A 20387-nucleotide genomic window follows, 5' to 3' on the forward strand; every position below is an offset into this window, starting at 1 on the left:
GGTTGTAAGAGCCCAAATGCTTCGGAGCCTTTTCCCAGACGGCAGGAGGAAGAAGAGATTGTATGAGGGGTGCATGGGGTCCTTCATAATGCTGTTTCCTTTGCCGATGCAGCGTGTAGTGCAAATGTCCGTGATGGCGGGAAGAGAGACCCTGATGATCTTCTCAATGGGACCCGATTCTGTAAATCCTAGTGCAAACCGCAGGACTCTCTGAGTGGTTAAGAGCAGAACAGGGTTCATACAGTGATAGAAGTGATGATAACGTGAGACAAATAGAGATGCAATTTAAAAAATTAAAACGTAATGACCACATCATGCAGCAAAGGGTTAAAGAAATCATTAGCCACTTGTGCAATTTTTGATGTTAGCCACTGCTCTCGTTTTCTCTCCTCCAGTACATACTATGATGAGGGAGGGCACAGTGTCTCTATGATGCAAAGATGTTCTGATGGTGGGGATGGTCTTTATCCCTGGTATTGATTCAGCTTTTTCCTACTCCACCTGGCCAGCTTTTTCTGGAATTCTTTTCCGAGCAATTACAAATGATGCTTTTAATTTTCCTACCAGCGTGGTCAGTTTCCTCCCATGCTTTCTCTTGTCTTTTCCTCCTTCCAACCCAGTTATCCATGACATATCTCTGAGAAAGGGCACATCTTGAAATGTTAACTCTGTTCATTCATCTGCAGCAGCCACCTGGCCTGCTGAAAATCCCTACACTTGTGCTTTCATCTTGGATTCTCAGCATCTGCAGTATTTTGCCTCACGTATGAGGGCACTTCCAGGAATTTGTTTTAACTAGCTGACTGAAGTCTAATGGGTTGGAATTAATAATTTATAAACCACAGCAGCAAGGACCAGATACAAAGATGCATTATGTACTTTTAAGCATCTGATTGATTTTTTGAATCAAAATGGAAAACAGAGCTACTGCAGTCTCTTTCAACTAAGAAAATCTGATACATTCTTGAAGTGTAGCCACTCAAAATCTCCCAGGATTTTGAAAATCCACTAAGCACTCTAGAGTTACACTGCTGGACATTTAAGTCTTCTTGAGGCCTCCTACTTATTTTGAAATTTTAATCATATCTTCAAAATAATAATTCAAAGGGAAATTCAAAATTCAAAGGGAAACCGTGTAAATAAAATCAATTACTTGGAGTCAGAATGATATAGCACAGAAACAGGCCCTTTGACTCAACTGGTCCATGCTTGATCACAGCTTCCTTACCCTGGTCCCATTGATTTTTATTTTTATTTAGAGATACAGTGCAGAAAAGTCCTCCCAACCCCTTGAGCTACACTGCCAGCAACCCCGATTTAACCCTAGCCTAATCATGGGACAATTTGCAATGACCAATTAACCGGTACGTCTTTAGACTGTGGAAGGAAACCCACATATTCCACGGAGAGGATGCATGAACTCCTTACAGGGTTTGTTGGTTCTGAACTCTGAATTGTGCTGCCCTGAGCTGTAATACTGTTGTGCTAGACACTATGCTACCATAGTGTCCCCATTTCAATGATATCCCTCCAAGCACTTTCCCTTCATGTACCTATTTCATTATTCAAGTCACATTAAAATGTTGTCTACAATACAAGCTGAGAAGTTTTCTATCTTGTCCAAGCATGCTTGGGGATGCTTAGGTAGGGCAGATGTTGCATGGCCAGGCAGGTCTTAGAAAGGCTATAAAAGTGTCACACACACATTGTTCTATGCATTGTGTTTACATGTATACCAATTTGAGATCACCTTGATATGCATGCTCTATGCACATAGCATATTGTGTGTACTCATTATAATAAGCTTATTTGCATTTTCAGTATTCGTGATAGAAAACTGTCTCACCAATGTAGCATCAGCTGCAATACTTTCTGTTATATTTGTGGTGAGTATACACTTAAATCTCAAAGACATAGCATTATTCCTCTTATTAAGAAAACCCATAAGCTCTACTATGGGCATAAAATTAGTAACCAAGGCAAAGCCTGGACTCCTCACAATTGCTGTGCAACATGCACTGTCGATCTTATAGCTTGGCTCAGACGTACTCGGAAGTCAGTGTCATTTGTTGTCCAATGATATGGCAAGAGCAGAAGGATCATGTGACAAACAGCTACTTCCATCTGACCAGCGTGTCTGGTTTATCCGCTGAAAACAAGAAATCCATTGAATATCTCAATCTCCCTTCAGCTATGAGTTCTGTGCCACATGATGATAGTCCTCCAGTACGAAAGTCACCAGAGAGATGGTGTCTACAGGAGGCAGACAAATATACCATGATACACGAGTCAGGAATGGAAAACAACACACTTACTTGTACAGATTTTGAACTCTTTATGTCGCATGATCCTCATCTGATAACTTATTCTTAGTTAAATGACCTGGTCAGAGACTTAGATTTGTCAAAGGCAAAAGCAGTACTACAGGGTTCAAACTTCAAAAGATGGAATCTGCTGTCACCAGGCACAAAAATTTTCATCAAGGATTGATATTTGAGACAGATGCTTCCCAGAATATCTGATGCCAAGATTAAGGAAGGGATTTTTGTTGATCCACAAATCAGGCAGGTCATCAATGACAGGCAAATTGAAGAACTTCTACTGGGACCAAACCATGAAGTCCATTAAAGAGCAAACATGAGAAAATCTGCAGATGCTGGAAATTCAAACAACACAGACAAAATGCTGGTGGAACACAGCAGGCCAGGCAGCATCTATAGGGAGAAGCACTGTCGACATTTTGGGCTGAGACCCTTCGTCAGGACACTAAATACTAAAACGTTGACAAACCTATAGATATGCTGTGGAGTGTATATTGACTAGCTGCATCACAGCCTGGTGTGGAAACATCAATGAAACAATAGAAAATCCTATAAAAATGGTGGATACAGCCCAACCCATCATGGGTAAAGCCCTCCCCACCATTAAGCACATCGACATGGAGGGCTGTTGCAAGAAAGCAGCAGCCAGCTTTAAGGACATCCATCATCTGAGACATGCTCTCATCTTGCTGCTGCCATCAGGAAGAAGGTACAAGAGCCGCAGGACCTGCACCACCATGCTCAGGAACAGTTCTTACCCCTCAAACATCAGGTTCTTTAACCGGTGGGGATAACTTCACTTGCCCCATCATTGAACTATTTGCACAACCTATGGCCTCACTTTCTCAATATTTATTGATTTTATTTCCTTTTGTATTTGCATTTTGCCGTCTTTTGCACATTGATTGGTTGTCTGCCCTGTTGGGTGCGGCTTTCATTGATTCTGTCATATTTCTTGGATTTACTGAGTATGCCAATAAGACACTCAAATCTCAGGGTTGTATATATCGTTGGTGACATATATTTGCTTTGATTACAAATTTACTTTGAACTTTGAAATCTATTTCTCAACTAGAGGAAAGAAAGCAATTAAAGGAGTCGGCACAGCAACAGTTTTCATTTAAAAATGCCAATGAATAACCAAGACCAAATAAAAATAAACAGAAGGGAAATAAGGAAATATCTCCATAGGGGAAATAAAGAAAGTCTTTCCATTAATCTACTTCACATGTCATAAGAATGGCCTGTGGGGGCAGGGTATAACATCTTAAAAAGTTATCCCTAGAGTAATAGATTTCCTATTTGATGTTGAGATTCAGTTTGTGTTGTGGCTTCTTAAAAAAAATAAATCAGACTAGCCTGCTTTACGGAAGGACATCCATTTAAGGTCAGTGGACAGAGTGGTGGGTGCCTGGAGTGGTGGTAGAGGGTGATAGACAGACACATGGACGTAAGAAAAGTGCTGAGTTATGGGTTGTGTAGGACAGAAGTGTTAGATAGATCATGGAGTAGGTTTCTGCAAGTCAGCACAACAGTGTGGGCCAAAGTGCCTCTACTGTTCTATGTTATTACTAAATCAGTCAACATTTGAAAGCTACAGCAAGTCTTCCAGCAGATTTAATATAAAAAACACACAGGCTATCCTGAAAAAAAGACTTAAAACTTAATGTGTAAAAGAAACCACATGACAGCAATGATAGACTTTATTATGCAATTTGAATGTTATTAAGTGTGGGATAAATATTGTCTAGGTGTTAACGTCCCTGCTCCTCTTTAGACTAGAAGCAAAGCACTCTTAACACCCACCTGGAAAGCCGACTTAAATGATTTAATGGCCTCCTTTAAAAGTTTCACCACTCAAGGTTAAGAACTCCCTCAGAACTGCACTGAAATCTCACTTCAGATCTCCACACTAAAATTCTCTAGCGTAGGACTTGAACCCACAACCTTCTAACTCAAAAGGCAATAGTTCCACTAACTGAATCACATGCGTCATACTAGCTGAACAGCTGTTTTTCAGTTTCTGATTTTCAGTACTGGCAACTTTCTTTAGAGTAATAATACAACATGGAAGGAAGCCCCTCAGATCAACTTATTTTCACTTGTCCAAGTTACTGATCGAAGCTGGTCCCATTTACCCGTGTTTGGTTCATATCCCTGAATCTTGCTCATCCATGTACCTAGACAACTTTGCAACTGTACCCAATTCCACCACTGTCCCCCTTCTCCAGCAGCCCTCCCCATACACCCAGCACCCTTTGTGTGGCAAAATTGTGCTTCGCAGGTCCCTTCCAAATTCGTCCTCTTTCTTTACTCACGTAACCATATCAACATTATATATTTTTTAATATCTATAGTGAAAAGAATAGAATCACTTCCATTTGGCACTACTGCCATCAGAAAAACCCATATCCTTCATGATGAATGGATTATTTTTAAAAATTAAATCTGAAATAATAACAGAAAACACTGAAAATATTCAGGAGATCAAACAACAGTTGACAAGAGATAAAACAATAGACTCAATAGTTCAAGGAGTAAGATGACTGATCCAACACAAACTGATGGTATTTGCACTGATGAAATTCCAGTATTTTCTGTTTTCATTTCTCTACTAGTATTCAACACAAATCTTATTGAATTTTTTGAAGAGGTTATGAGGAAAGTTGACGAGGGTAAAGCAGTGGATGTTGTCTATATGGACTTCAGTAAGGCCTTTGACAAGGTTCTGCACAGAAGGTTAGTTAGGAAGGTTCAATCGTTAGGTATTAATATTGAAGTAGCAAAATGGATTCAACAGTGGCTGAATGGGAGATGCCAGAGAATAGTGGTGGATAACTGTTTGTCAGGTTGGAGGCTGGTGACTAGTGGTGTGCATCAGGGATCTGTACTGGGTCCAATGTTGTTTGTCATATACATTAATGATCTGGATGATGGGGTGGTAAATTGGATTAGTAAGTATGCAGATGATACTAAGGTAGGTGGTGTTGTGGATAATGAAGTAGGTTTTCAAAGCTTGCAGAGAGATTTAGGCCAGTTAGAAGAGTGGGCTGAACGATGGCAGATTGAGTTTAATGCTGATAAATGTGAGGTGCTACATTTTGGTAGGAATAATCCAAATAGGACACACATTGTAAATGGTAGGGTGTTGAAGAATGCAGTAGAACAGAGTGATCTAGGAATAATGGTGCATAGTTCCCTGAAGGTGGAATCTCATGTGGTAGGGTGGTGAAGAAAGCTTTTGGTATGCTGGCCTTTATAAATCAGAGCATTGAGTATAGGAGTTGGGATGTAATGTTAAAACTGTACAAGGTATTGGTAAGGCCGAATTTGGAGTATTGTGTACAGTTCTGGTCACTGAATTATAGGAAAGATATCAACAAAATAGAGAGAGTGCAGAGAAGATTTACCAGAATGTTACCTGGGTTTCAGCACCTAAGTTACAGGAAAAGGCTGAACAAGTTAGGTCTTTATTCTTTGGAGCGTAGAAGGTTGGGGGGACTTGATAGAGTTATTTAAAATTATGAGGGGGATAGATAGAGTTGACATGGATAGGCTTTTTCCATTGAGAGTAGGGGAGATTCAAACAAGAGGACATGAGTTGAGAGTTAGGGGGCAAAAGTTTAAGGGTAACACGAGGGGGACCTTCTTTACTCAGAGAGTGGTAGCTGTGTGGAATGAGCTTCCTGTAGAAGTAGTAGAGGCCAGTTCAGTTGTGTCATTTAAAGTAAAATTGGATAGGTATATGGACAGGAAAGGAATGGAGGGTTATGGGCTGAGTGCGGGCCATTGGGACTAGGTGAGTGTAAGCGTCTGCACGGACTAGAAGGGCCGAGATGGCCTGCTTCCATGCTGTAATTGTTATATGGTTATACGGTTATAAACAATTGACATTAATAACATCATCAATTAACTGGAATGAAAGAACTATATTAAAAGTATTGCAAATAACCATAATTGACATATTTAAGCATAATATTATGAACTCAAATTACAGGGCACAGATCAATGGCATGAACTTCTTACAGAACATAAATGTAACAGCTTTATATAATTAGTATGCAAGAACCTTTATAATCCAGTATGAAAGCTAGTCAAGAGAGACACTAAATAAGTTCCTTTAGTTTGATGGATTTGTTCTCTTATTTTAAAGAGCTCTTAGTTTAACAGGTAACATACAGAAATATATAAAAGTGGCACAAGCTGATAGAATTGCTGTGCACCATTTCAATAACCGGGGGTTCAATCCTGACCTTTGGTGCCCTCTGTATGAAGTGTACACATTCGCTACATGGCCACATGGATCCCCCCCAATGAACCTTTTTCCTCTGAGATCCCAAAGGTCTGTGGGTTGATAGGTTACTTGGCCACTATAGATGAGTGATAGCATCTGAAGGGAGTTGGAACATGTGTATAAAATGGGATTGGTGTCAGATTAGCACAATGGTTGCCTGATGGTCAGTGTGCATGATGTGGATTCAGTGAAACAAAAGGCCCATTTCCTTATGCTGTATCTTTCAATGACAATCCTGTTGCCTGGATCCCTGGGCCTGGCTCTTACCTCAAAAGTTAGTGAGCCGTCATACTTGCGCTGACAGCTCTGTAAAAGCTACATTCATTAAACAAAACACAAACAGAAAATGCTGGAAATTATCTGCAGGGCAGATAGCAGCTATGGAGAAACAGAGCTTCTTCCATTGACTTGAACTTTTAAATCTGCTTTTCTCTCCACAGATGCTGCCTGATCTGCTGAGCACTTCTGGAATTTTTGGCCTCATTTCATATTCAAAGTAGCTGCAGTCCTTTGCTTATGGACATCTACTGGCAGCTCTGGAAATTTATAGAGCTCAACAGGCTGAAGTTAATATACTTACATTAAAATGTCCAGTTTGATACCCTTTCCTCCTGCATTTTAGGTGGAAAAGACCATAGAAGCTTCTCAATACAGATTCAACTTAAAACTGCAGGCAGGTTTTAATGATATCAGTAAAACTAGTCATGTCAATACAAAGAAAGACCTCAGTGGCTGCACCAGTCCACAGAATGAAACCACAATTCCATGGCTCCAGGACATACAAGCAACTTGAAGGAAAAAAAATAACCCGAGGAGTCTAACCTTCTCATTCATCACCGGTTTCAGCGGGATTTCCGTTACAAATACCACGACAGTACACATGTAATTTAATACAATTTCTTGCCAGAGCCATACAAGATATTGCTAGACTGAAGAATAGATTTCCATTGTTAAATTTGTCAGAAGTGATTTTGTGGATTTCCAAGATATGCAGTTTAAATTGCCATTGTAGTTAGCACAAACAGCTTGTTCCTGTGCTGTACTGTTCCACGTCCAATGTTCGGAGTAACAACCGACTTTCCTGTCAGTTCATTGTAGCGATGCAGGTTGCTCAGCAGTAAGCAAGTGTTAAATCTTGTGCTGGTAACCAGAGCAATTCATTATCAAATCCCAACTAAGCTTGGTCCCTTGTTCTCCTTCCAACCCCTCTTCCTCCCTTGAATGAAGTAAATTTATTCAGGATTTAATGTCACCAACAATCTGTAATTGTGGTCCCATTTTTCATATGTACTAGATATTGGACGAGAACTGGCTTTAAAGTGCAAAAATTAACGGGGAATACAAAACCAAGCCAATAGTGATTCAACACTGGCAGATCTTTAGATAATTCTTAGACAAGAGTATAACGTTAAAAAAAAACATGTCAAAAACTACATCTTCTCTTGCAACGTACACAAAATGCGTGAGGAACTCAACAAGGAAGGCAGCTTCTGTGGAAAAGAGTAAACAACTGACAGTTTGGACCGAGACCCTTCAATAGGTCCGGATAAAAAGATGGTGAGAAAGAAAGGTGGGGGGAGAGGAGGAAGAAATACAAGGTAGTAGATGATAGGGGAAATCATGCGGGCGTGGGGGGGGTAAAGAACTGGGAAGTCGATTGGTGAAGAGATAAAGGACTGGAGAAGGGGAATCTGATAGGAGAGGATAGAAGATCATGGAATAAAAGGGAAGGGGGAGGAGCACCTGAGGGAGGTGATGGTCAGGTAAGGAGATAAATTGAGAGGGAAATGGGAATGGGGAATGGTGAAGGGAGGGAGGCATTACCGGAAGTTCAAGAACTCTGAACATCCTCTACATAGCACTATCCAGAGACAGAGAAGCAGTTTCAGCGACAGGTTACTATCGATGCAATGCTCCTCAGACAGGATGAAGAGGTCAATACTCCCCAATGCCATTAGGCTTTACAATTCAACCGCCAGGTCTTAAGAACTTTTTAAAGCTATTATTAATGCTTTTTGAGATAGTGATTTAGATGCATATCATATTTTTTACTGAGTTAAGTATTGTATGTAATTAGTTTTGCTACAACAAGTGTATGGGACATTGGAAAAAAAAAGTTGAATTTCCCCATGTGGATGAATAAAGTATCTATCTATCTATCTATCTAAATAAATGTTCATGCCATCAGGTTGGAGGCTGCCCAGAATGAATACAAGGTGTTGCTCCTCTGACCTGAATGTGGCTTCATCATGGCAGTAGAGGAGGCCATGAACTGTCATGTTGGAATGGGAAGTAGAATTAAAATGGGTGGCCTCTAGGAGAGCCTGCTTTTTCTGGTGGAAGGAGCGTAGGTGCTCAGCGAAGCAGTCTCCCAATTTATGTCGGGTCTCACTGATATATAGGAGGCCACACCAGAGCACCAGATATAGTAGATGACCCCAAGAGACTCACAGGTGAAGTGTCACCTCTCCTGGAAGGACTGTTTGGGGCCCTAAATGGTAGTGAGGGAGGCGTAGAGGCATATATAGCACTTGTTCAGCTTGCAAGGATAAATGGGCAGACTATTTTCTAAAAGGGGAGAAAATCCAGGAATCTGAGATGCAGAGTAACTTGTGACTCCTTGTGCCGAACACCCTAAAGGTTAACTTGCAGGTTGAGTCGGTGGTGGGGAAGGCAAATGCCATGTTAGCATTCATTTCAAGAAGTCCAGAATACAAGAGCAAGGATGTGATGTTGGGGCTTTATAAGGCACTGGTGAGGCCTTGCCTTGAATATTGTGAACAGTGTTGGGCCCCTCATCTTAGAAAAGATGTGCCAGCGTTGGCGAGGGTCCAGAGGAGGTTCACAAGGATGATTCCAGGAATGAAAGGGCTATCATACGAGGAACGTTTGATAGCTCTGGGTCTGTACTCACTGGAATTCAAAAGGATGGGGGGGGGTGCGATCTCAATGAAACCTTTTGAAATTTTGAATGTTGAAAGGCCTAGACAGAGTAGATGTGGAAAGGAGGTTTCCCATGGTGGGAGCTCTAGGACACGAAGGCACAGCCTCAGGATAGAGAGGTGCCCTTTCAAAACAGAGATACAGAAAAATTTCTTTAGCCAAAGGTTGGTGAATTTGTGGAATTTGTTGCCACATGCAGCTGTGGAGGCCAGGTTGTTGAGTGTATTTAAGGCAGAGAGTGATATGTTCTTGATTGGATATGCTATCAAAGGTTACAGGGAGAAGGCTGGGAACTGGGATTGAGGAGGAAATAAAAACAGAAAAAAAACGAGGATCAGCCATAATTGAATGGCGGTGCTGACTCGATGCACCAGATGGCCTAATTCAGCTTCTATGTCTTATGGTATTATAAGCTCCAGGTAGGAGATCAGTAGGTAGGGTAAATGGACAAGGAAATCATGTAGGGAGTGTTATGATCCCAGCCCCCTCCTTCCTGAGAATCGCAAGATCGCTATTAATTCAGGTCTTGGACCCAGGAAAAGAGAGAGAGACAACGCAACAGATTTGACCATTATTTCTTGGAGACACCTTTGTGGATTGCGACTCTATGCTACGTGCCAGCTATCATGGCTACATGGACACCCTTGGGCAATGTGGGGTGGGGATTGTATCACCCCACCTTGATTGACATCTACAACTCTGCAAGTCAAGATAAAAAGGGGACTGCAGGAGGCAGTACCCTGAGCGACGCACCAGAAGGAGACACCATCGCTCATCGCTCCCGTGATGACGGGAAGCTATTCGGAAGCCACGTGTGGTTCGTTTCCCCTAGCCTAGGGAGTGAGTGGCTGATAACACCGAAAGGGACTTCGAACTGACAACGGGGAACCCACGTTCCCGATTCAACGATTTGAGTCCAAAAGGCTGGCAAGTTTATTTTCTCACCAAAAATTCTCTCTCTCTCCAACATGTGAAACCCAGCAGTCCCCAGAAGGCTAAAAGCCTGCATGAACTCCAGAGACTTTGATATTTCCATTGGACAATATTTTTACCCCTAGACAAACGATAGAGCTACTTCTTATTGTTGGTTATTACTATACCCGCGCTTTAGATTGAGTATTTACGACGTATATTATCTGAATGTTTGTATTAACCTTACTTTTGTGCCCCTTTATAAATAAAAACGTTTAAAAATAGTACCATCAGATTTCAGCGGACCTCTCTATCTTTGCTGGTAAGTAACCCAGTTACGGGGTTCGTAACAACGTGGAGCCTCGTCTCGAGATTTGATACCAAATTGGAGGGCCAGTGAATCGGGCTTAAGTCCAAACTTGGATCTGGTTACGCGGGTAGCCAGACGGGAAACCAGCAAAGATGGACGTGGAGGAATTTATGGGAAACCCAACTCTGGGGGCGCTAGAGGCGGCCACCAAATTAGACTTGGTAAATCTGGCGAAGGGGTTAAGCCTCACAGAGGTGAGGTCGTCAATGAAAAAGCGGGAAGTGCGAAGGGCCATAACTCAGTATTACATTGGGAAGAAGGTGTTTACAGCTGAGGATTTGGAAAATATCCCTGAAAAGGTACTAGCGAGTGGGACGGATCAGTTAGAGTTGGAGAAATTAAGGTTGGAACATGAATTTAAAGTAAAGCAGCTGGAAGCAGCTGAGAAGGAGAAAGAAAGGGCCGACAAACAAAGGGAGCAGGCGTTCCATCTAAAGGAATTAGAGGCGAAGCGGGATCATGAGCTCCAACTAAAGGAATTAGAGGTGAAAAAAGAGCAGGACCAAGCCGAGAGGCAAAGAGAGCATGAAATTCAGTTAAAACAGCTGGAAGCAGCTGAAAAGGAGAGGGAGAGAGAGTATGAGGAGGCAGAGAAACAGAGGAAACATGACTTGGAGATGGAGAAGTTAAGGCAAGAGCGAAGAGATCAAGGGTCAGACCGAGAGGAGCGGTTTAATGTTAGTCGGGAGTTAAGGTTAGTAACTCCGTTCGAGGAGACGGATGTTGATAGTTATTTCTTGCTTTTTGAAAAGGTGGCAGTGAATCAGAAGTGGCCCAAAGAGCAGTGGGTGGCGTTGTTACAAAGTGTGTTAAAAGGGAAGGCACAACGAGCATATGCGGCGTTGTCCATGGAGGAGGGAGAAGCGGAGAATTATGCCGAAGTAAAGGAGGCCATTCTCCGGATTTAAGAATTGGTACCTGAGGCGTATAGACAAAAGTTCAGAAATTTAAGGAAAGGGTGGAATCAAACGTATACCGAGCTAGCCCATGAGAAGGGTGTGCTCTTGGACCGTTGGTGCACCACGGAACAGGTGGATGAGGATTATGGGCGTCTCAGGGAGTTATTTTTGATTGAGGAATTTAAAGGTTGTGTTCCGGAAGAGACCCGGATGTATTTGAATGAGAAGCCGAATAAGTCCCTCTCAGAATTTGCTAGATTCGCAGATGAATATGCCCTAACCCACAAGACAAAGTTTCCCTCGAATAAAAGTACCCCGAGAGACCGTGGGAACGATCGAGAAAGTCCGCCGACTGAGGCAGAGGTCCCGCCGGGAGCTAGTGGTAAGGTTGAGGAGGAAAGGCCAGGCGGCCAGAGATTTCCAGGCTTGACCTGTTTTAATTGTGGGAAGGTGGGTCATATTGCATCTAAGTGCTTTGCTCCGAGGAAGGAGCCAGAAAAAGGGAAAGCAGCGGTCCCTATCGGGTGTGGAGTGGTAATCAGAAAATCGACAAGAGAGCCCCGGGTAGGCAGAGTACAAGAAGGGTCTGAGATTTGTCTGTCACACGGAACCGTGTCTTTGAGGGAGGGGGACCCAACAATTCCCGTACAGATTTGGAGAGACATGGGGGCGGAGCTATCATTGATTAGCAGTAAAGTGTTAAAGTTCGGACCTCAGACGGGAGAGGTAGCCCTGAGAGGCATAGGAAAATGGATAGAAATGGTGTCCTTACATAAGGTCATTATGGATTGTGAGCTGGTGTATGGATCAGTTGAAATAGGGGTGCCATCAGAATTCCCGAGAACCGACGTGGACGTACTTCTTGGGAACGATTTAGCAGGGGGTAAGGTTTGGTCAGCCATGACTATGACCCGCCGACTGGTGCGTGTTGAGGCCCTGCCCCTAGCGTCCCCGAGCTATCCCGCATGCGCGGTCACTCGCAGCCTGTCGAGAGCGGCAGCTGAGACCGAGAGCATTTTAAAATTGGCCAGTTTTGATTTGGCCGAGACGTCTTTACCGACCCTGTGCCACGAGGGTTTAGAGGGTGGTAAAACGAGGAGTAGTAAAGTGAAAGGGGGTAAGACAGAGGAGATAGATCTTCCCTTAGCGAAGAGAAAGGTCCTAGAGGTAGGAAATAAAGATGAGAAACAGATAAAGCTGTTAAAAGGTCCAGAGTTGGACATGGATGATCTGTCTGGTTTGGCAGACCTGTTTGAAGAAGTTGAGAGTTATAAAGATCTTCCCGATAATGAGATGAGGGCAGTCCTAGATGAAAAGGGTGCCATTACCTTGGAGAGGTCTGCTGGGTTGGCAGATGAGGTTGTTTCAGCCCGCGGGGTTGAGGTTACTCCGGAAGGGAGTTGCCCAGAGAGTAGCTGGGAGGAGCAAGGGAATTTGGAATTTGAAAAAGGTATGGGTATTGAAAGCCTGGAAGAGGTCAATGTCCCGTTTGAGTGTGTCCAAGACGGGGATGCACGTGGTCCCGAACCTAGTCCCGGAGCTCAGAAAAGGTCTGAGGTATCTGATTCAGCTGAACGAGACGGCCGTCCTTTTGGGTCAGATAGACTGGGTTCAGTGAAGACAGGGTTAACCCTGGTAATTGTGGGAAGTGAGGGTTCCCAGGTGATTGTACACGAAGGGGTGGTGAACCTTAAAGTGGAACTCGACCATGGGGGGGATAAATATTATTATTGAAGGAAACGGAAAGTTTGTAGTTCCCAAATCGAATGAAGAAATTTTAAACCCTGCAGCTCGCTTACAGAGTAAGCCGGGAGCTGCCGGGGCCCCACACGCTATTGTTATTCAAGGGTGTGGTGTGAAAAAGCAGAATTTGAAATGCTGTTTGAACAAAGAGGGATCGCTTGCAGATCTTAAATTGAAAACTAATAGCATGATGGGTCCTGAAGAGAAAACTAGCAACTTGCTTAAAACTAAAGAATTGGGTGGAAATGAACTAAGTCTGGGACACGGTGTTGACAAAATAACTCCTATGAATGAGGCGGACGGGAGTTTACCCCGTCAAACTACTCGAGTTCCTTCCGTAGGAACTCACCGGAAAAAAGGTGACGATTAATGGGGGCGCCATTTTTAAATAGAAAAACTGGCTGTACGGGATTTTGACAAAGCATGTGAATAACAAAGGCAACCCCCTTGGAACCTGCCTGTTAAGTTGAAATCTGATGCTACCAGCCTTTAGTCAGGTACAAGAGGGAAAAATATTAAAGGAAGTGCCACCGTAATCGTTACCTGTTTAGATGCTGAATTAAATGTATAACTGTATAGCTCTGTAGTGAAAAAAAAAGCTTGTGTATTGTGTTAGATTCTAAAATCCTGTAAGACTCTGTACGAATCCGTTTTTAACCGCTGGTAAAAAACGTTTTTTTAAGAGGGGAGGTGTTATGATCCCAGCCCCCTCCTTCCTGAGAATTGCAAGATCGCTATTAATTCGGGTCTTGGACCCAGGAAAAGAGAGAGAGACAACGCAATGGATTTGACCATTACTTCTTGGAGACACCTTTGTGGATTGCAATTCTATACTACATGCCAGCTATCAGGGCTACATGGACACCCTTGGGCAATGTGGGGTGGGGATTGTATCACCCCACCTTGATTGACATCTACAACTCTGCAAGTCAAGATAAAAAGGGGACTGCAGGAGGCAGTACCCTGAGCGACGCACCAGAAGGAGACACCATCGCTCATCGCTCCCGTGATGACGGGAAGCTATTCGGAAGCCACGTGTGGTTCGTTTTCCCTAGCCTAGGGAGTGAGTGGCTGATAACACCGAAAGGGACTTCGAACTGACAACGGGGAACCCACGTTCCCGATTCAACTATTTGAGTCCAAAAGGCTGGCAAGTTTATTTTCTCACCAAAAATTCTCTCTCTCTCCAACACGTGAAACCCAGCGGTCCCCAGAAGGCTAAAAGCCTGCATGAACTCCAGAGACTTTGATATTTCCATTGGACAATATTTTTACCCCTAGACAAATGACAGAGCTACTTCTTATTGTTGATTATTACTATACCCGCGCTTTAGATTGAGTATTTACGACGTATATTATCTGAATGTTTGTATTAACCTTACTTTTGTGCCCCTTTATAAATAAAAACATTTAAAAATAGTACCATCAGATTTCAGCGGACCTCTCTATCTTTGCTGGTAAGTGACCCAGTTACGGGGTTCGTAACAGGAGTGATTCCAGTGAAAAGCAGGAAGTGGGGGTTTGGGTAGAGGAAAAGATGTGCATGGTGGTGGGATCCTGTTGGAGATGGCAGAAGTTATGGAGAATTATGTGCTGGTTATGGAGGCTGGTGGGGTGGTAGGTGAGGGCAAGAGGAACCCTGTCCCTGTGGGGCTGTGGTAGGATGGGGTGAGGGCAGATGTGGGCAAAATGGAAGAGATGCAGATGAGGGCAGCATTAATGGTGGAGGAAGGGAAGCCCCTTTCTTTGAAGGAGAATATCTCCTTAGTTCTGGAATGAAAAGCCTCATTCTGAGAACAGATGCACTGGAGATGAAGGAATTGAAAGAAGAGATGGTATCTTCATTTCTTGTGTAATTTGCAGGTACTCAGCTCATTTCCACAATTTAAGCAGGAATGAAGGCTGATGATTCTTTTTACATTTGTACTTTCTTACATCTGTAGTTGAAGTGACCAGGAGAAGGACTTGATAACTCAAAATTCTGTGGCCTACCATGTGAACTCAGATTGGTTGAGATTAACAATATAACCTAAATCTCCTTTTCCCTTTCTACACCATTATAATCACCGTTTCTTTCTTTCTTTACAAATCTATTTGTAAAAAAAACTTACCTTTTCAGATAAATTATTCTGCTAGAATGATTAGATAGGTAGATAAATTGGAGAATTTATTGCCAATAAAACATTCCATATTCAATTTACTGAGAAAATCATAAATTTGTCCGGGCTTGTTGCATGGGTTGAGGTCTCTTCTTCTTGCTAACTCTTTTTAGCCGTGATGCACTATCAATAACTCCAAAAGACTGGAAGTAAAGTAAATACTGAAAGGCTTTTATTAGCAGTAAAATGGACCACGTCCATGCCAGATGACTGCCCTGGACTGTGGGAGGAGCAGTGACACAATCACCTTTATCCAGGGGTCTGTGGGAGGAGCCACAGGAGCAGTCAGCAGAGGGGTGTGTCCAGACAGATACACATGGTTTACCACAAGCCAATTTCAAATATATCACGTATGGGGAAGAAACTTGTTGAATATAACAAAATCCAAACATACCTTCATACAATTGCGCATACTGAGGGAATCCAGCAGCTCGCAACCAGTCACATGCTTCCTTGGCTTCAATCTCTAAAGAGAGGAAAGAAAGGCACATTGAAAACTATTCAACATTCAGCCATGAGCACTACGCTGAATTGTAGCTTCCCTCATTGAGCTCCTCTGGCAGCTGAACAAGGGTGGCTTACAATGAATCAAATCCCTTTAGCGGGTTAGGTACACAACATCAATGAAATACAGTGACAGAAACTCCTCAATGTTTTGGCTTAGAACACTGGCAAACAAGTGTACAGATAAATTTATGAAAAGATGAACAGCAGATGAAGGACAGAAGTGTACTTTCTTTGCCAATTTCCCTTTTTTTTGGTTTTAACTTCGTAAGTATTTTGTGAACTCAGATGAACTCTGCAATGTCGTGCAGCATCATGGAAACAGATGGTTACAGCACTGTTCTACAGAGTAAAGCTCAAAGTATTTCCAAGAGGTGCATTGACTGAACTCATTCTTTTCAGTGGCTTCTAGTGCACATAACTAAGACAGCACCATAAAGATCAATCAGAGCTAATGCAGTGAGCATGGTTTCAACTGCTGACTAATTTCTCCTGAGGGAAATATTGACAATTTGTCTAGTGTCGTATCATCTGCTGTTTATAAATGAACTAAATGACTGCACTTTAAAGTTAAGTTATTGCTATCTCAGCTTTATGATGTATTTCTTAGCTTTTGGAAAGACATAGGCCGCATAATTAATGCATGTAAAATATTGGCGTTAAAGTGGTATTTTGGTTTGACCTAGTGCTGATTGTGAAAAGAACAGAGAAAATCACTTGCAAGCTTTAAATAATTGAATTATGTTCAGTGTTGGTTGCCTCATTATAGGAAGGATGTGGAAGCTTTAAAGAGGGTACAAGGAGACTTACCAGGATGTTGCCTGGAATAGAGAGCATGTTGTATGAGGGCAGGGTGAGCTAGCTAGGACGTTTGGCTTTGGAGCAAAGGAGGATGAGAGCTGACGTGACAGAGGTGTACAAGATGGTAAGAGGCAACGATTGAGTGGACAGCCAGCAACTTGTTCCCAGGGCAGAGGTGGCTAATATAAGAGGGCATAAATTTAAGGTGATTGGAGAGAAGCGTGGTGGGGGGGAATGGAGGATGTCAGAGGCAGAGGGCACTCCGTTTTTCCTCCGGAGTGGTGGGTACATTGAACATCCTGCCAGGAGTGGTAGTAGAGACAGATATATTAAGGAAGTTTAAGAGACCCTTAAGTAAGCACACGGATGAAAGAAATAGAGTAGGGTTATGTGGGAGTGAAGGATTAGATTGATCTTGCAGTAGGTTAAAAGGTTGGCACAACATGGTGGGCTAAAGGGCTTGTACCATGTTATAGTTATTTTTTGGTTTAACACAACACTGAAACTGACATTATCATCAAAGAAGGCTCACGGTATTTCCCTACACAAAGTACATGTTGCTTTGTATATAAAGTTCATGTTCTTTAAGAACTTGTCCCAACTCTTTCAATCTCCATGATAGCACTCCCCAAACCCCTGACATCATTGCAGTTTTCCTTCAGTAGCAGTTGGTTCTTTAAATAGTCTGGGTGCAGAGTCAGTAAAACCTGGCTGTGCTCTTAATAAATAAGGTTTATTTGTCTCATCAGCATGATCAAAAACCACACTGATGACTAACAGTTTTAAATCACTGTTGATACAAGTTTTGGGCAAGTTTTGTGCTGCAAGGAAAGGTGCTAGGAAAATGAAAATCCCTCTGAAAGATAGAGGCAAACTTCTTGACAGACACCCAGAAATGGATGCAAGATTGCTCTATTCCAGACAAAACTTTTTTTAAAAAAAAACAAGCACAGCACCTTGTGAATAACTTTCTAATTTTTCTTTGCAACTCACCTCCTTAACAAGCCAGTTCTGGCCTTCAAATCTACATTACTACATTCTTTTAATTCTGTTTACTGGACATTGCAGGAGAGTTACGGGAGTCCCCATGAGTACTGTGACCTCTGAGGTCACAGAGTGAGGTGAGAATCTTTGTCATGCTTATTCCCAGCAGTTTACTGAGTAATTACAATATATTGGCCTGCCTTACACGTACTCACACCACTACTCTATCTTGACACCTGCTATAGTAGCTTCATTGCAGACAACAAATGATCATCAGATCTGTCACAATTAATAAATACAATGCACAAGGCAGATGCACAATTGTATCGAATAAGTTCTGCAGAATCAAAAGTTGGCAAATATCTGCACTATCAATGGCAGAGTCAAAGCTAAGTGGATGTGACTGCCACTTGCCTAAATATGCCTGCAGAAGGTTAAATAGACACAAGTTGGTAAATTTAAAGCACAAATAGACTTTCCATTGAAATGGCAAGAGATTGGATCTTGCCTCTTATTAGTGCACTGAGTGTTGGTTGCGGATTGTGCTGGTGGCTAGTCTGATTACATGTAAAAAGAAGTCTTGAATTGGCCACAAGAAGTACTAGGAATAGCATTACAGTGATTTACTCCCGAAGCTGAGTTGTAATAAGTCCTGGACAGTTGCTGACAACACCACATCCAATTTAGTGCAGCCAGAACTACTTTTCTCCTCAGCAATCGGAGAAGGGCGTCAGCCCTTAAAGACACACTCTCAATAGCTGCCTGACAGCAGGAATATGCATTAAGGATGCCAGGAAGGAAAATGGGCTGCAGGGCAGAGGAGGAGATTTACTAAGTTGGATACTTGAGTTCAAGTGTACAAGATACACGTCAGGAGGGACATTCAGTGTGCCAGGAACTTCCTAGATCCACCGACGGAAAAATATGGCAGGAGGTGGCCGACTTTACAAGGCGAGTTCAAGTTTATGTTTAATTATTATCCAACCATACATGAATGCAGTCAAACAAAACAGCATTCCTCTGGGGCCAAGGTGAAAAACATATTACCAACAGCACACTGCACGTAGCACAAATAGCACATATGGTTACACCTGCAGATAAACATAGTCACAAAGAAAATAAATATATAATGTAGCTCAAGTTCTTGAGTAGCATGACTGTGTGTTAAGCTGTCCTGGTCCAGCTTGCTTTTCCACTGAGCAAACACCGGACAGCAGCACCATCGGGAGAGGCCAGCTCCCAACCCAGTATGGATTCTAGTGCGCCCACAGAGGCCTCCGCTCTCTTTCACACCACCTCCAGCATCTCCTCACCTGGGTGACTGTAACGAGTGACCCTGCAGCAAGGGCCTAGTCCTCACCACAACCGAGCCAATGCAGTTCCCCCACCAAGGGGCTCGCCAATGAACCAGTGAAACGGACTTGTGGTGTTCCACATTAACAATGTCCAAAATGATCTTTCAATCACAATAAAAACATCCAAGACAATCACATGCACCACTTCAATACAACAGTATGCAACAAGCCCAGCTGTCAACATAACAATGGTGCACACGAGTCCCTTCCATCGCTATCGAGCAAGTCACTGTTGGGGTAGTCCTGCATTACTTGATGTTCTTAGTCTTCAGTGTCTTGTGAACACAAAAAAAAAAGACATAAAGGACAAACAAATACCCCCTTGATTGGACCTGCAGAGGCCACTAGGTCCGAGCATGCTATCATCTAACTGGAAGTAAGATGGAGCAACAGAAATACTACTCTTTCTTTCTCATTCTCTCTGTAGTAGATGGCTAGAATAGACCCCCTTCTGGATGAAGAATTCCTGTCTATGGAACAATGCTAGAAGAATTTTTAATTAATTTACACTGTACGTCAAGGTGACTTCTAGATCAACAGACTTTGCTATTCTAAATGCACACACGATGACATAATGATTCTCAGTCATATCTATAGATCCTCATCTATGCACCCTTGTCCATCTATAATTGATATTATTACATAACCTCCACTCCTTTCCGCCTACGCTGTCCCTCAAGCAGAGGTCAAATAATGAAGAGATTATTCAATGCCTTTCACCTCCTCTACAGCTATTCAGGAGGGTATGCCATCTAACCCATGCAATGGAGACCATTTTGCACTCATGGATAGAAGAGTCACTGAGCCCCCAATTACTTCAGGAAGCAGAGAGATAGATTCCTGGAACATGCTGCAGGGGAGGCGGTAGAAGTATTTAGAAACACGCAAATAGGCAGAGAGAAGGGGGATATCACCATGTGCAAGTAAATGGGATTAATTAGAATGTATTATTGTCAATGCAGACATGGTGGGACCTCTGTTGTACGAATCTCTGATCTAACTTGTGTAATACATAATCTGCCCACTGTGCTCAAAGCAATGATTCATTACTGTTATTACAATCTCTCTACTGAATCATCAACACACACTTGATAGCATGTAA

The 20387-nt window shown here is 42.6% G+C and overlaps 1 protein-coding gene across 6 annotated transcripts in view; it reads right to left on the reverse strand.

Moving 5' to 3' along the window:
• stard13b (StAR related lipid transfer domain containing 13b) overlaps positions 1-20387 on the reverse strand; it is a 426906-nt gene that overhangs the window by 57298 nt on the left and 349221 nt on the right. For all 6 annotated transcript variants that reach the window (XM_073043870.1, XM_073043873.1, XM_073043872.1 and 3 more), the window contains one exon: positions 16036-16107. In XM_073043870.1, coding sequence (XP_072899971.1) covers positions 16036-16107 — 72 coding nt within the window. The remainder of the gene's footprint in view (positions 1-16035; positions 16108-20387) is intronic.

The sequence above is a fragment of the Hemitrygon akajei genome, chromosome 4 (assembly GCF_048418815.1).
Source record: "Hemitrygon akajei chromosome 4, sHemAka1.3, whole genome shotgun sequence".
In the NCBI taxonomy this organism is placed as follows: domain Eukaryota; kingdom Metazoa; phylum Chordata; class Chondrichthyes; order Myliobatiformes; family Dasyatidae; genus Hemitrygon; species Hemitrygon akajei.